Here is a 14,414-nt window from a genome sequence, read left to right on the forward strand (position 1 = left end):
GGGTGATTGATTCAGTAGTGCCTTTTCTGAATGGTTCTTCCCTGTTAACTGAAAGAGGAAGATACTTCGGGATTATCTGAGAGAGAATTTTCAGACTCAGATGAATACTATATTTATTTGATCCTGAGGTTGTTTTTCTTTCATTTTTTTTTTAGCTACCCTGGGCGACTCCGACACTACTGGCGTAATCTAACCTTGTGGTTAGAGCCTTGTTCTATGGATGGATGCTCTGAGTCTAAGCTTTTAGCGATTCCTTACAAGGGGAAGAATTTGTTAGGACCTGGCTTGACGGAAATAATCTCTTTTGAAATTTAAAGAATTTCAACAACAACAAAAAAAAAATCCAAGTCGCCTGCTGTTGAATCAAACACAGCATGAAGGAAATGTCTCTGATCCAGGACCGGATTTTGTAGGGGGCGGATTTTCCTTCCTCGTTCAGACTTGGGTTTGAGATGTTGAAGATCCCTGGGCAGTAGAAATAGTGTCCCAGGGATACAAATTAGAGTTAAAAAGTTTTCCTCCCAGAGGCAGGTTTCTGTTTTCAAGATTATCTGCAGATCAGTCAAGCGGAGAAGCGTTCTTACACTGCGTAGGAGACCTCTTAGACCTGGGAGTGATTGTCCCAGTTCCAATACAGGTACAGGGTCTGGGTTTTTTTTTATCCCAGTTGGTGTGTGGTTCCCAGAAAATAGGGAACCTTCAGACCACTTTTTAGATCTCAAGAGTCTAAACAATTTTCTTAGTGTACCGTCCTTCAAGATGGAAACTATTCATTCCATTCTTCCCTTGATCCAAGAGGGTCAATTTATGAGTGGAGTTAAAGGACGCGTTCCTTCATGTGCTATTCACAAGAATCGTCTCAAGTTCTAAGGTTTGCCTTACTGGACGAACGTTTCCAGTTCTTGGCTCTTCCTTTTGGTCTTGCCACAGCTCACAGAGTTGTCACAAAGGCTCTGGGATCGCTGTTGACAGTGCTTTGGTTATGGAGCATTGCAATGGCGCCCTATCTGGACGTCATCCTAGTCCAGGCGCGATACAACAAACAAGATTTCACATGGACATAGTGTTATCCTTCCTGAGATCTCATGGGTGGAAGGTACATTTGGAAAAGAGTTCCTTAGTCCCAAGCACCAGGGTAACTTTCTTGGGAACCATAATAGATTCAATATCAATGAAGATTTTTCTGACAGTAGTCAGGAATTCGAAGATTATCGATACTTGTCTAGCCCATTCAGTGCATGGAGATAATCGGGCTGATGGTGGCAGCAATGGACATCATCCCGTTTGCTTGGTTCCATCTCAGACCTTTGCAGTTAATCATGCTCAGGCAATGGATCTGAGATTATACAGATTTGTCCCCTCGAATACTACTGGAGCAAGAGACAAGGGATTCTCTTCAATGGTGGTTGTCTCTGGATCATCTCTCCCAGGGACCCTGCTTTCTCAGACCATCTTAGGTGATTGTGACAACAGACGCCAGTCTTCTAGGGAAGCAGTCTGGAGCCCCCTAAGGGTTCAGAGGGTTTGGACTCGGCCAGAGTCTGTTCTTCCTATACACATTCTGGAACTGAGAGCGATCTATAATGTTGTTCTGGCCTGGCCTCAGTTAGCCTTGGTCCAGTTTATCAGGTTCCAGTCGATCAACATGACGTCAGTGGCTTACATCAATCATCAGGGGAGTTCCTTACCAATGACAGAGGTAGCCAAAATTTCAGTGGGCGGAGGCCCGTTCTTGCTACCTGTTGGCGAGCCACATCCCGGAGGTGGAACATTTGAGAGGCGGATTTCCTGAGCAGGCAGTCCTTTCATCTAGGGGAGTGGGAATTCCATCCGGAAGTGTTCTCCAGCTTTTCTTCCGTTTACTTTTCTTCCTCGGGCCATTGCTCGAATCAAGCAGGAGAGGACTTTGGTGATAATCATAGCACCAACTTCGCCTTGTATGATTTGGTATACCGATCTGGTGGACATGTCATCTCTGCCACCTTGGAGGCTTCTGTTGAGGAAGGACCTTCTAATTCAAGTCCCCTTCTTCACCCAAATCTGGTTTATCTGAAACTGACTGCTTGGAGATTGAACACTTATTATTATCCAAGCGGGGTTTTTCTGACTCTGTCATTGTGACCATGATTCAGGCTCGAAAGAATGTTACTAGTCGAATGTATCATAAGATATGGCGTTAATATCTCTATTGGTGTGAATCCATGGGCTACTCATGGAGTAGATAGGATTCCTAGAATGTTGTCTTTTCTCCAGGAGGGTTTGGAGGAAGGTTTATCGTCAAGTTCCCTAAGGGGTAAAAATTCTCTTTTTTGTTACACAAATGTCTGGTTGATGTTCCAGATGTACAATCATTTTGTCAGGCATTGGTCAGGATCAGGCCTGTGTTCATACCAGTTACTCCTCCATGGAGTCTGAATCTAGTTTTCAGAGTTCTTCAAGGGTCTCAGTTTGAGCCTATTTTTTCCTTTAGATATTGAGTTGTTATCTTGGAAAGTTTTTATTTCTTGTTGCTATTTCTTCTGTTCGGAAAGTGTCAGAGCTCTCAGCTTTTCAGTATGAGTCTCCTTATCTTATTTCCATTCAGATAAGGTAGTTTTCTGTACTAAATTAGGATTTCTTCCTAAGGTTGTTTCTGATTGGAACATTAATCGGGAGATTGTTGTTCTTTTCTTGTGTCCTTATCCTTTTTCTCAGAAGGAAGGACTTCTGTTCAATTTGGACGTGGTCCGTGCTTTAAAATTTTCTTTACAGACGACTAAGTACTTTCGTCAGTCTTCTTTTTTTTTTGTGGTTTTTCTTAGGAAAACGTAAGGGACAGAAAGCTATGGCTACTTCTCTTTCTTTTTGGCTGAAGAGTATAATATGTTTTGCATATGCTGGACAACGGCCTCCCGAGAGAGTTACGGCTCATTCCACGAGGGCTGTTGCTTCCTCATGGGCGTTCAAAAATGAAGCTTCTGTGGCACAGATTTGCAAGGCTGCAACTTGATCTTATCTTTTTTTTTTTTTTAAAGTTCTACAAATTTGACACTTTTGCCTCGGCTGAGGCAGCTTTTGGGAGAAAGGTTCTTCAAGCAATGGTGCCTTCCGTTTAGGTTCCCTGTCTTGTCCCTCCCGTATCATCTGTGTACTCTAGCTTGGGTATTGAATCCCATTAGTAATTATGATGATCCGTGGACTCATCGTATCATAAAAAAGAAAAGAAAATGTATGCTTACCTGATAAATGTATTTCTTTTTTGACACGATGAGTCCACGGCCCGTCCTGTGTTTTTAGACAGGTTGTTGGTTATTGTAAACTTCACACACCTCCTGCACCTTGGCTTTTCCTTTCGCTTCCTAACTTCGGTCGAATGACTGGAGTGGGAGGGAAGGGAGGAGCTATTTAACAGCTCTGCTGTGGTGCTCTTTGCCTCCTCCTGCTGACCAGGAGGTGAATATCCCATTAGTAATTATGATGATCCGTGGACTCATCGTGTCAAAAAAGAAATACATTTATCAGGTAAGCATAAATTTTCTTTTTTAACAAGGGATACCAAGAAAACAGTCAATTTGATAGTAGAAGCAAATATTTGCTTCTACTAATCAGGGAGCGCTACCCAGGGTACTGAACCAAAAATAGGCCTTTGTCTAAGCTAACATTCCTGCTTCTTTAAATAAAGATACCAAGAGAATGAAGAAAAAAATTATAATAGGAGTAAATTAGAAAGTTGCTTAAAATTGCAAGCTCTCTCCGAATCATGAAAGAAAAATTGTGGGTTTAATTTCCCTTTAAAAAATACCTATTAAAAATAAGAGAAATTAAAAAAACAATCTCTCCAAACAACGTTGACTGAATAAATAAATGTGTTCTCAAACCCACCACCACAAATGAATTAAGATATAAGTTGGTTGATTAAGATTCACCTGTGATAATGGGCTATATGCACAATTTCTAGTGACCAAGATCTGCCAGGATATTAACGTATTTGCAAGTATTTACTTGGAAGGAGATACACCTATTCTTTAAGTAACTATGACACAGAAGCTTTTTGTTGAAAAACCTACCTAGGTAGGCACAGGATGTGGGAGCTATCTGAATAATGATATTTTTGGGGATTTATGTCCCTTTAATTTGGATATGTGTGCTATTAGCCTCTGCCAGGCTAATCCACCTCTCCCGACGCTCTGTATCTGCTGCACCTCTCTGTGAGTCCCTTCACTGGCTCCCCATTCACAGCAGAGTTAAATTCAAAGCCCTTACCAATGCTGCCCCCACGCTACCTGTCCTCACTTATCAACAAATATACTCCAGCCCACCCCCTAAGATCCAACAATGACCTGCTCCTTGCGTCCTCTACCATCACCTCCTCCTATGCTAGACTACAGGACTTCTCTCGTGCGGCACCAACCCTCTGGGATTCACTTCCTAGAGCTGTCAGACTTTTCCCTTACCTGTCCTCCTTTAAACAGTTTCATCTATCTCCTCACTATTATCATTCTCACCTCTGCAGTCCCCACCTCCTGTTTCCCATCCTTCTACCCACCTAGATTGTAAGTTCCCACGGGAATAGGGCCCTCAATTCCCCCTGTATTTGTCTGTAAAATGTTGTCTTTTATTGTATTGTTTCTCCATTGTACTCTTATCTTTGTAGTTTGTACCCATGGGCATCGCTGCAGAATCTGTGGGCGCTTTATAAATAAATAATAATAAAATTAATAACTGGCCCTTTTAGACAACTGTTTCACATTTTCTACTAAGGTCATCAAATATCTACATTTCTCTTGTTAAGTGTAGTCAGTCCACGGGTCATCCATTACTTATGGAATATATCTCTTCCCAACAGGAAGCTGCAAGAGGATCACCCAAGCAGAGCTGCTATATAGCTCCTCCCCTCACATGTCATATTCAGTCATTCTCTTGCAGCCTAACTAAAGATAGGTCGCTGTGAGAGGTCTGTGGTGTTTTTTAGCTTAGTTTATTTCTACAATCAAAAGTTTGTTATTTTTAATGGCACCGGAGTGTGCTGTTTATTCTCAGGCAGCATTAGAAGAAGAATCTGCCTGCGTTTTCTATGATCTTAGCAGACGTAACTAAGATCCACTGGCTGTTCTCATCTGAGGAGTGAGGTAACTTCAGAGAAGGGGAATAGCATGCAGGGCCCCCCTGCAAATGAGGTATGTGCAGTAATTATTTTTCTGAGGAATGGAATTGACTGAGAAAATACTGCTGATACCAATGTAAAGTAAGTTCAGCCTTAAATGCAGTGATAGCGACTGGTATTCAGGCTGATGAGTGTGTGTACACTGAATGTATTTTTCTAAGGAATGGAATTGACTCTGAAAATACTGTTAATACTGAAATAATGTATGAGCCTTAACTGCAGTAAAAGCGACTGGTAGCAGGCTTATTAATAACAATTCATAACTTTTCAAATGTATGTTTAAAACGTTTACTGGCATGTTAATCGTTTTTTGTGAGGTACTTGGTGATAAAACTTATTGGGGCATGATTTTAACCACATGGCCATCTTTGTTTTCTGCATAGAAACATTTTTCTGAGCTTCCCCACTGTTGTAATATGAGTGGGAGGGGCCTATTTTAGCGCTTTTTTGCGCAGTAAAAATTCAGTCACAATCTGTCTACTTCATCCTCCATGATCCAGATCGTCTCTAGAGAGCTCAGGGGTCTTCAAAATTCATTTTGAGGGAGGTAATCAGTCACAGCAGACCTGTGACAGTGTGTTTTGACTGTGAGAAAAACGTTAATTATTAAATTGTTATCCGTTTTTGGGTATTAAGGGGTTAATCATCCATTTGCTGGTGGGTGCAATCCTTTGCTAACTTAATACATTTACTGTGAAAAATTGGTTGCTATAACTATTTTGGTTCATTGATATTTCAACTGTGACAGCTTTTTGTGCTTCTTAAAGGCACAGTAGCGTTTTTTATATTGCTTGTAAATTTATTTAGAAAAGTATTTCCAAGCTTGCTAGTCTCATTGCTAGTCTGTTTAAACATGTCTGACACAGATGAATCTCTTTGTTCACTATGTTTAAAGGCCAATGTGGAGCCCAATAGAAATTTGTGTACTAATTGCATTGATGCTACTTTAAATAAAAGTCAATCTTTACATGTAAAGAAATTATCACCAGACAACGAGGGGGAAGTTATGCCGACTAACTCTCCTCACGTGTCAGTACCTTCGCCTCCCGCTCAGGAGGTGCGTGATTTTGTGGCGCCAAGTACATCAGGGAGGCCCTTACAAATCACTTTGCAAGACATGGCTACTGTTATGACAGAAGTATTATCTAAATTGCCAGAATTAAGAGGCAAGCGCGATAGCTCTGGGTTAAGGACAGAGCGCGCGGATGAGGTGAGAGCCATGTCAGATACTGCGTCACAGTTTGCAGAACGTGAAGACGGAGAGCTTCATTCTGTGGGTGACGGATCTGATCCAGGGAGACTGGATTCAGAGATTTCTAATTTTAAATTTAAGCTTGAGAACCTCCGCATATTGCTAGGGGAGGTATTAGCGGCTCTGAATGATTGTAACACGGTTGCAATTCCAGAAAAATTATATAGGTTGGATAGATACTATGCGGTACCGGTGTGTACTGACGTGTTTCCTATACCTAAAAGGCTTACAGAGATTATTAGCAAGGAGTGGGATAGACCTGGTGTGCCTTTTTCCCCTCCTCCCATATTTAGGAAAATGTTTCCTATAGACGCCACCACACGAGACTTATGGCAGACGCTCCCTAAGGTGGAGGGAGCAGTTTCTACTTTAGCTAAGCGTACCACTATCCCGGTGGAGGATAGTTGTGCTTTTTCAGATCCAATGGATAAGAAATTAGAGGGTTACCTTAAGAAAATGTTTGTTCAACAAGGTTTTATCTTACAGCCCCTTGCATGCATTGCGCCTGTCACTGCTGCGGCAGCATTCTGGTTTGAGTCTCTGGAAGAGGCCATTCGCACAGCTCCATTGGATGAAATTATGAACAAGCTTAAAGCACTTAAGCTAGCTAACGCATTTGTTTCTGATGCCGTCGTACATTTAACCAAACTTACGGCTAAGAACTCCGGATTCGCCATCCAAGCGCGCAGAGCGCTATGGCTTAAATCCTGGTCAGCTGACGTGACTTCTAAATCTAAATTGCTTAATATTCCTTTCAAAGGGCAGACCTTATTCGGGCCCGGCTTGAAAGAAATTATAGCTGACATTACGGGAGGTAAGGGCCATGCTCTACCTCAGGACAGGGCCAAATCAAAGGCCAAACAGTCTAATTTTCGTGCCTTTCGTAACTTCAAGGCAGGAGCAGCATCAACTTCCTCCGCTCCAAAACAGGAAGGAGCTGTTGCTCGTTACAGGCAGGGCTGGAAAGTTAACCAGTCCTGGAACAAGGGCAAGCAGGCCAAGAAACCTGCTGCTGCCCCCAAGACAGCATGAAGAGAGGGCCCCCTATCCGGAAACTGATCTAGTGGGGGGCAGACTTTCTCTCTTCGCCCAGGCTTGGGCAAGAGATGTCCAGGATCCCTGGGCGTTGGAGATCATATCTTAGGGATATCTCCTGGACTTCAAAACTTCTCCTCCACGAGAGAGATTTCATCTTTCAAGGTTATCAGCAAACCAAATAAAGAAAGAGGCGTTTCTACGCTGTGTACAAGACCTCTTACTAATGGGGGTGATCCACCCAGTTCCGAGGACGGAACACGGGCAGGGATTCTATTCAAATCTATTTGTGGTTCCCAAGAAAGAGGGAACCTTCAGACCAATCTTGGACTTAAAAATCCTAAACAAATTTCTAAGAGTTCCATCATTCAAAATGGAAACTATTCGAACCATCCTTCCCATGATCCAAGAGGGTCAGTACATGACCACAGTGGACTTAAAGGATGCCTAACTTCACATACCGATTCACAAGGATTATCGGTACCTAAGATTTGCTTTCCTAGACAGGCATTACCAGTTTGTAGCTCTTCCCTTCGGATTAGCTACGGCTCCAAGAATCTTTACAAAAGTTCTGGGCTCACTTCTGGCGGTACTAAGACCGCGAGGCATAGCGGTGACTCCGTACCTAGACGACATTCTGATACAAGCGTCAAGTTTTCAAACTGCCAAGTCTCATACAGAGATAGTTCTGGCATTTCTGAGGTCGCATGGGTGGAAGGTGAACGTGGAAAAGAGTTCTCTATTACCACTTACAAGAGTTCCCTTTCTAGGGACTCTTATAGATTCTGTAGAGATGAAAATTTACCTGACAGAGGCCAGGTTATCAAAACTTCTAAATGCTTGCCGTGTCCTTCATTCCATTCCACACCCGTCAGTAGCTCAGTGCATGGAAGTAATCGGCTTAATGGTAGCGGCAATGGACATAGTACCATTTGCGCGCCTGCATCTCAGACCGCTGCAATTGTGCATGCTAAGTCAGTGGAACGGGGATTACTCAGATTTGTCCCCCCTACTAAATCTGGATCAAGAGACCAGAGATTCTCTTCTATGGTGGCTTTCTCGGCCACATCTGTCCAAGGGGATGACCTTTCGCAGGCCAGATTGGACGATTGTAACAACAGACGCCAGCCTTCTAGGCTGTGGCGCAGTCTGGAACTCCCTGAAAGCTCAGGGATTATGGACTCAGGAGGAGAAACTCCTCCCAATAAATATTCTGGAATTAAGAGCAATATTCAATGCTCTCCTAGCTTGGCCTCAGTTAGCAACTCTGAGGTTCATCAGATTTCAGTCGGACAACATCACGACTGTGGCTTACATCAACCATCAAGGGGGAACCAGAAGTTCCCTAGCGATGTTGGAAGTCTCAAAGATAATTCGCTGGGCAGAGTCTCACTCTTGCCACCTGTCAGCGATTTACATCCCAGGCGTGGAGAACTGGGAGGCGGATTTTCTAAGTCGCCAGACTTTTCATCCGGGGGAGTGGGAACTTCATCCGGAGGTCTTTGCTCAACTGATTCATCGTTGGGGCAAACCAGATCTGGATCTCATGGCGTCTCGTCAGAACGCCAAGCTTCCTTGTTACGGATCCAGGTCCAGGGACCCGGGAGCGGTGCTGATAGATGCTCTGACAGCCCCTTGGGTCTTCAACATGGCTTATGTGTTTCCACCATTCCCGATGCTTCCTCGTTTGATTGCCAAGATCAAACAGGAGAGAGCTTCGGTGGCCACGCAGGACCTGGTATGCAGACCTAGTGGACATGTCGTCCTGTCCACCGTGGTCTCTGCCTCTGAGACAGGACCTTCTAATTCAGGGTCCTTTCAACCATCCAAATCTAATTTCTCTGAGGCTGACTGCATGGAGATTGAACGCTTGATTCTATCAAAGCGTGGCTTCTCGGAGTCGGTTATTGATACCTTAATACAGGCTAGGAAGCCTGTTACCAGAAAAATTTACCATAAGATATGGCGTAAATATTTATATTGGTGCGAATCCAAGAGTTACTCATATGGAGTAAGGTTAGGATTCCTAGGATATTGTCCTTTCTACAAGAGGGTTTAGAAAAGGGCTTATCTGCTAGTTCGTTAAAGGGACAGATTTCTGCTCTGTCTATTCTTCTACACAAACGTCTGGCTGAAGTTCCAGACGTTCAGGCTTTTTGTCGGGCTTTAACTAGGATTAAGCCTGTGTTTAAGACTGTTGCTCCGCCGTGGAGCTTAAACTTAGTTCTTAATGTTCTTCAAGGCGTTCCATTTGAACCCCTTCATTCCATTGATATCAAGCTGTTATCCTGGAAGGTTTTGTTTTTGATGGCTATTTCCTCGGCTCGAAGAGTCTCTGAGTTATCTGCCTTACATTGTGATTCTCCTTATCTGATTTTTCATTCAGACAAGGTAGTTCTGAGTAGTAAACCTGGGTTCTTACCTAAGGTAGTTACTAACAGGAATATCAATCAAGAGATTGTTGTTCCATCACTGTGTCCTAACCCTTCTTCAAAGAAGGAACGACTTTTGCATAATCTGGACGTAGTCCGTACCCTGAAGTTCTATTTGCAGGCAACTAAAGATTTTCGTCAAACTTCTTCCCTGTTTGTCGTTTACTCTGGACAGAGAAGAGGTCAAAAGGCTTCGGCTACCTCTCTCTCTTTTTGGCTTCGTAGCATAATACGTTTAGCCTATGAGACTGCTGGACAGCAGCCTTCTGAAAGGATTACAGCTCATTCTACTAGAGCTGTGGCTTCCACCTGGGCCTTTAAAAATGAGGCCTCTGTTGAACAGATTTGCAAGGCTGCGACTTGGTCTTCGCTTCACACCTTTTCAAAATTTTACAAATTTGACACTTTTGCTTCTTCGGAGGCTATTTTTGGGAGAAAGGTACTTCAGGCAGTGGTTCCTTCTGTTTAATGTTCCTGCCTTGTCCCTCCCTTCATCCGTGTACTTTAGCTTTGGTATTGGTATTCCATAAGTAATGGATGACCCGTGGACTGACTACACTTAACAAGAGAAAACATAATTTATGCTTACCTGATAAATTTATTTCTCTTGTAGTGTAGTCAGTCCATGGCCCGCCCTGTCTTTAAGGCAGACCTAAATTTTAATTAAACTCCAGTCACCACTGCACCCTATGGTTTCTCCTTTCTCGTCTGCTTTGGTCGAATGACTGAATATGACATGTGAGGGGAGGAGCTATATAGCAGCTCTGCTTGGGTGATCCTCTTGCAGCTTCCTGTTGGGAAGAGATATATTCCATAAGTAATGGATGACCCGTGAACTGACTACACTACAAGAGAAATAAATTTATCAGGTAAGCATAAATTATGTTTTCTCACAGTAATTCTTTCCTTTGTCCTGTCAGAGTAAGGTTCGGGGTCCTGTGAGTGGCAGCCCAGACAGCATAGAGACATCTCAGTTACCTGCCCCAGCCCAGCTAATGTCTCAGCCCATAATTTTACCAGAGTATGTAAAGAGAAGGTGAGTATTTTATAATGATGGACGGAGAAAAGATTTAGGGGAGGCCTGCAACAGTCACGGAAGTTCAGTAGATTTGCGGGGGGGGCGTTTATTAAACAAAGAAAATTATGAAATTATTGTTTGTTTTAATGATAGTTGATTATTGACAGGTGGGGGAAGGGAACTGGTAGACCTGAAAAAGAAAAATGTACAATGCTACCTTTCTTAGAGAGACATGATAGTTAATGATTGGTGGCTACACACATATGCCTATTCTCACAGACTCACCAGATGTGTTCAGCTAGGTTCTTATTCAGCATTGAGAAAGGCCCATGTATGGGCATGAAACGCGTTTGCTTTTTAAACCTTTATTGTGACTGCTACTTTCACCCACCTAACTGATGCCAGAAATACTTGGGGGTTGATACTCTGTTAGCAGTTTATTTTCTTTCCTAAGATATGGCGAGTCCACGGAATCATCAATTACTAGTGGGAATATCACTCCTGGCCAGCAGGAGGAGGCAAAGAGCACCACAGCAAAGCTGTTATATATTTCACTTCCCTTACCCATAACCTCCAGTCATTCTCTTTGCCTGTGGTGCAAGGAGGAGGTGAAGTTTTGGTGTCTGATCTACAATCAAGATTTTTTAATTTTAAAGCAGAGTAGGTTTGCTCTGATCTTTCTAAAGGGTCTAGCCTTAGCCCATGTCAGTCTCTTCAGTAGGGCAATGGTGGCTTTTAAGCAATTGGGAACTTGTGGGGTATAATCCTCACTGCATTTTCCCAAAACATTTTGCTGCCCTATTTAGATAGCCTGAGTAAGTTTACTCAGTCTTTCTGTATTTCCACAAGTCCATGTGAGGGATGGTATCCTCTCAAACCAGGTGAGCTGTCCTGCTGCCGGACAGATAAATATTGAGGTAAGTGCCAGTTTTATTTTTCTATGTAGCAGGGAAAAATTTGGCACTTATTCAGCTGAAACGCTAAAGGGACTTTTTTTTTTTTATTCCTGTGAGGGTGCAGGTTTTTATGGCAGTTTTTGCAGGCACTGTTAGTGTGAGGAGTTATTTATTTTATTGATGGCTCAGTGAGGATCCGTTTTTAGTAACAGATTATGTACTTTTTTTTGGGGGGGGGTTATTGTTTGTTTTTAAGCCTGTTTTTCAAGAAAGTTGTTTAAAAAAAATGGCTTTTTTGTTATCTGTAGGACCGTCCCTTTTTAGGGAGGATCTGATTCTGTGATGTCAGAGAGGTTTTTTTGGCACTTTTTTTTCACTTCCTATAAGAGTGAGGTGCTCATATTTCAGATGGCTCTGATGTTTAGAAGGCTTCTTGCTGTTTTTGCTTCTCTGGAAATCCGGATTGTAAACAGGATAGTTTTTTTCCTCAGTTTGCTGCGGGTTGCAGGACAGGTAGGGCACCTCAGTAATTCTGCTGAGGTGTAGAGTGTTGCCTGGGGTATGTTTTCTTGATTTGGTAAATTTAAAAGGGAACATTTATTTAAGAACGTTTTTTTGGTTCTGTATTATATCCTTTGTTAAAAGATAAAAAAAAAAGTTTTGTTTTGTTTTTTAATTTGCTTCTTTTTGTAGCTTATGTTTTGATGCCCAGGTGAAACCCCCAGTACCTTTTTGTTCTTCATGTATTGAAAAGAACTTTAGCTTATAGAAAATTTTTAACCTGAGCCATCATTCGCTAAGGCGGATGCTGTTCAGGAGCCTCCTGTTTCAGGTGTGCTGCAGCTTTCTCCTCAAGCGTCCCAATCCTATTCATCTGCACATTCAGTGCCCTGCTCTGTCTGGAGTTATTTTTCAAGATATTGCTGCCTAGGTATCTTCTGCGGTATCTGAGGCGCTGTCTGCTTTTTCCCATGCTGCAGGGAAAACGCAAAAGGAAATTTAAAGAAACAGTAAGTAAGGTTTCTGATCCTGAAGTGGCTAATCAAAGTATTTCCTCTCAAAAGTCTGAGGATGAAGATTCTTCTGGTGCATCTGAGGGTGAAATATCAGATTCAGGCAGTATAATTCCTTCTACTGATGCTGAAGTTGTGTGGAAGGCTTGCTCAACTAAGAATTGGTTTAAACATTTATTTTTTCTGTACCTCTGATTTCGCAAATGCTATTAAATGTACAGATTGGTTTGAACTTTATGTCTCCAAGGATGTTGCTGTTAAGGCACTGCCACAGCTTTCTCCTTTTATGTCCCAAACCTATATGGCGTTACATGCAGTGCCATGTGGTTCCATTCAATCTCCTGGAGGAGTGTATTTGCTTACAGAAGTTGCAATCTCGGGTATCTTCTGCGGTATCTGTGGCTTGGTCTGTTTTCCTTTACTTCAGGGAAAAGGCAAGAGGACATTTTAAGTCTCAGATAAGAGGGTTTCTGCTCCACATGCTGCTACGCAGGTTTGTCTTCTTCCAAGTTAGTGAGGAAGATTCGCCGGTAGTTTCTGAGGCTGAAATCTCAGATCTGGACAGTATAATTCCTTCATCTGTTACTGAAGTGGTAATCCTTCAGTTGTTTGCTTCAAAGCCTCTTATATTGTCAGGAGGTCTTGGCTGACTGGATGACACCGATCCCTATCATTGTCTTTCCTTCGAAGTTTTGTGAACTTTATCAGTTCTATATTTTTATTTCCTCTCTGGAAGGATTCTAGACGTGTTGTGAGATGTTCACAGGATTGTTATAGAGAATCTGGGGATATTTCTCCCTGTCTCACGTCCTTTTTAGGATTTCCTGTCGATATCTCTCTTGAAATGCACAGTGTCTTTAGTAGAAGGGAACTTTCTACTTTTAATCAGAGAACTTATTTCTCTGCAGAGATAATCTAGTTTTCTTTCTGACATAGGTAAGAAGCTGGAGGTTTAATTGTTCATTTAGAGCAATGTCTTGTCTTGTTAGACTTGCTGTACTAGCCGCTGGCATTGTGGCTGAAATCTATGGTAAGCTGAGAAGCCTACCTGTGGTATAGTGGTACAGCCTAGGCTTTATAATTCTGCAGTTGCAGATTCAATTATTTCTGTTTTCTCCAAATACACGCTTCTAGTGTCTCCTTTTAAGGATGAGACTTTGTTTGGGTCATGCGTTTTCGAGTCCAATCTAAGTTTTCCTCCCAGGGGCAGATTTCTCTTTCTAGAGTATCTGCAATTCAAGTAGGATGAGAGGCATTCCTTGAACTGGATCCAGGGTCTTCATCTCTGGGAGTGACAGTTCCAGTCCCAGTTTGGGAACGGGATATAGGTATTTACCTCATATTTCAGATTCTGTCCTTCAAAGTAGTATCCTTTCTCCTTTGGTTCTAGTGGGCCTGTTCATAACGAACTTAGACCTGAGAGATTTATTGTTTCCTTAATCGGAATCTTCTCTAGTTTTCTTAGTTTGCGCCATCCCAGTCAGACCTTTAGGTCTTGGGATATTGCAAGTGTGTTTTTCTGGACAATATATAGTTCAGGTATCATCCTGACATCAAGCTAACTCTCTTTTAAGAGATCTTTTCCAATCTTCTTTTCCGGGGATGGGAAATGAATCTGGAGAAGA

General features: G+C 42.5%; 1 protein-coding gene across 1 annotated transcript in view; it reads left to right on the forward strand.

The window, feature by feature from the left end:
• Positions 1–14,414, forward strand: part of IKBKB (inhibitor of nuclear factor kappa B kinase subunit beta) — a 221,534-nt gene that overhangs the window by 175,066 nt on the left and 32,054 nt on the right. The window contains exon 22 of the mRNA XM_053718001.1: positions 10,783–10,898. Within this exon, the coding sequence (XP_053573976.1) occupies positions 10,783–10,898 (116 nt within the window). The remainder of the gene's footprint in view (positions 1–10,782; positions 10,899–14,414) is intronic.

Source organism: Bombina bombina, chromosome 6, assembly GCF_027579735.1.
Source record: "Bombina bombina isolate aBomBom1 chromosome 6, aBomBom1.pri, whole genome shotgun sequence".
Lineage (NCBI taxonomy): Eukaryota > Metazoa > Chordata > Amphibia > Anura > Bombinatoridae > Bombina > Bombina bombina.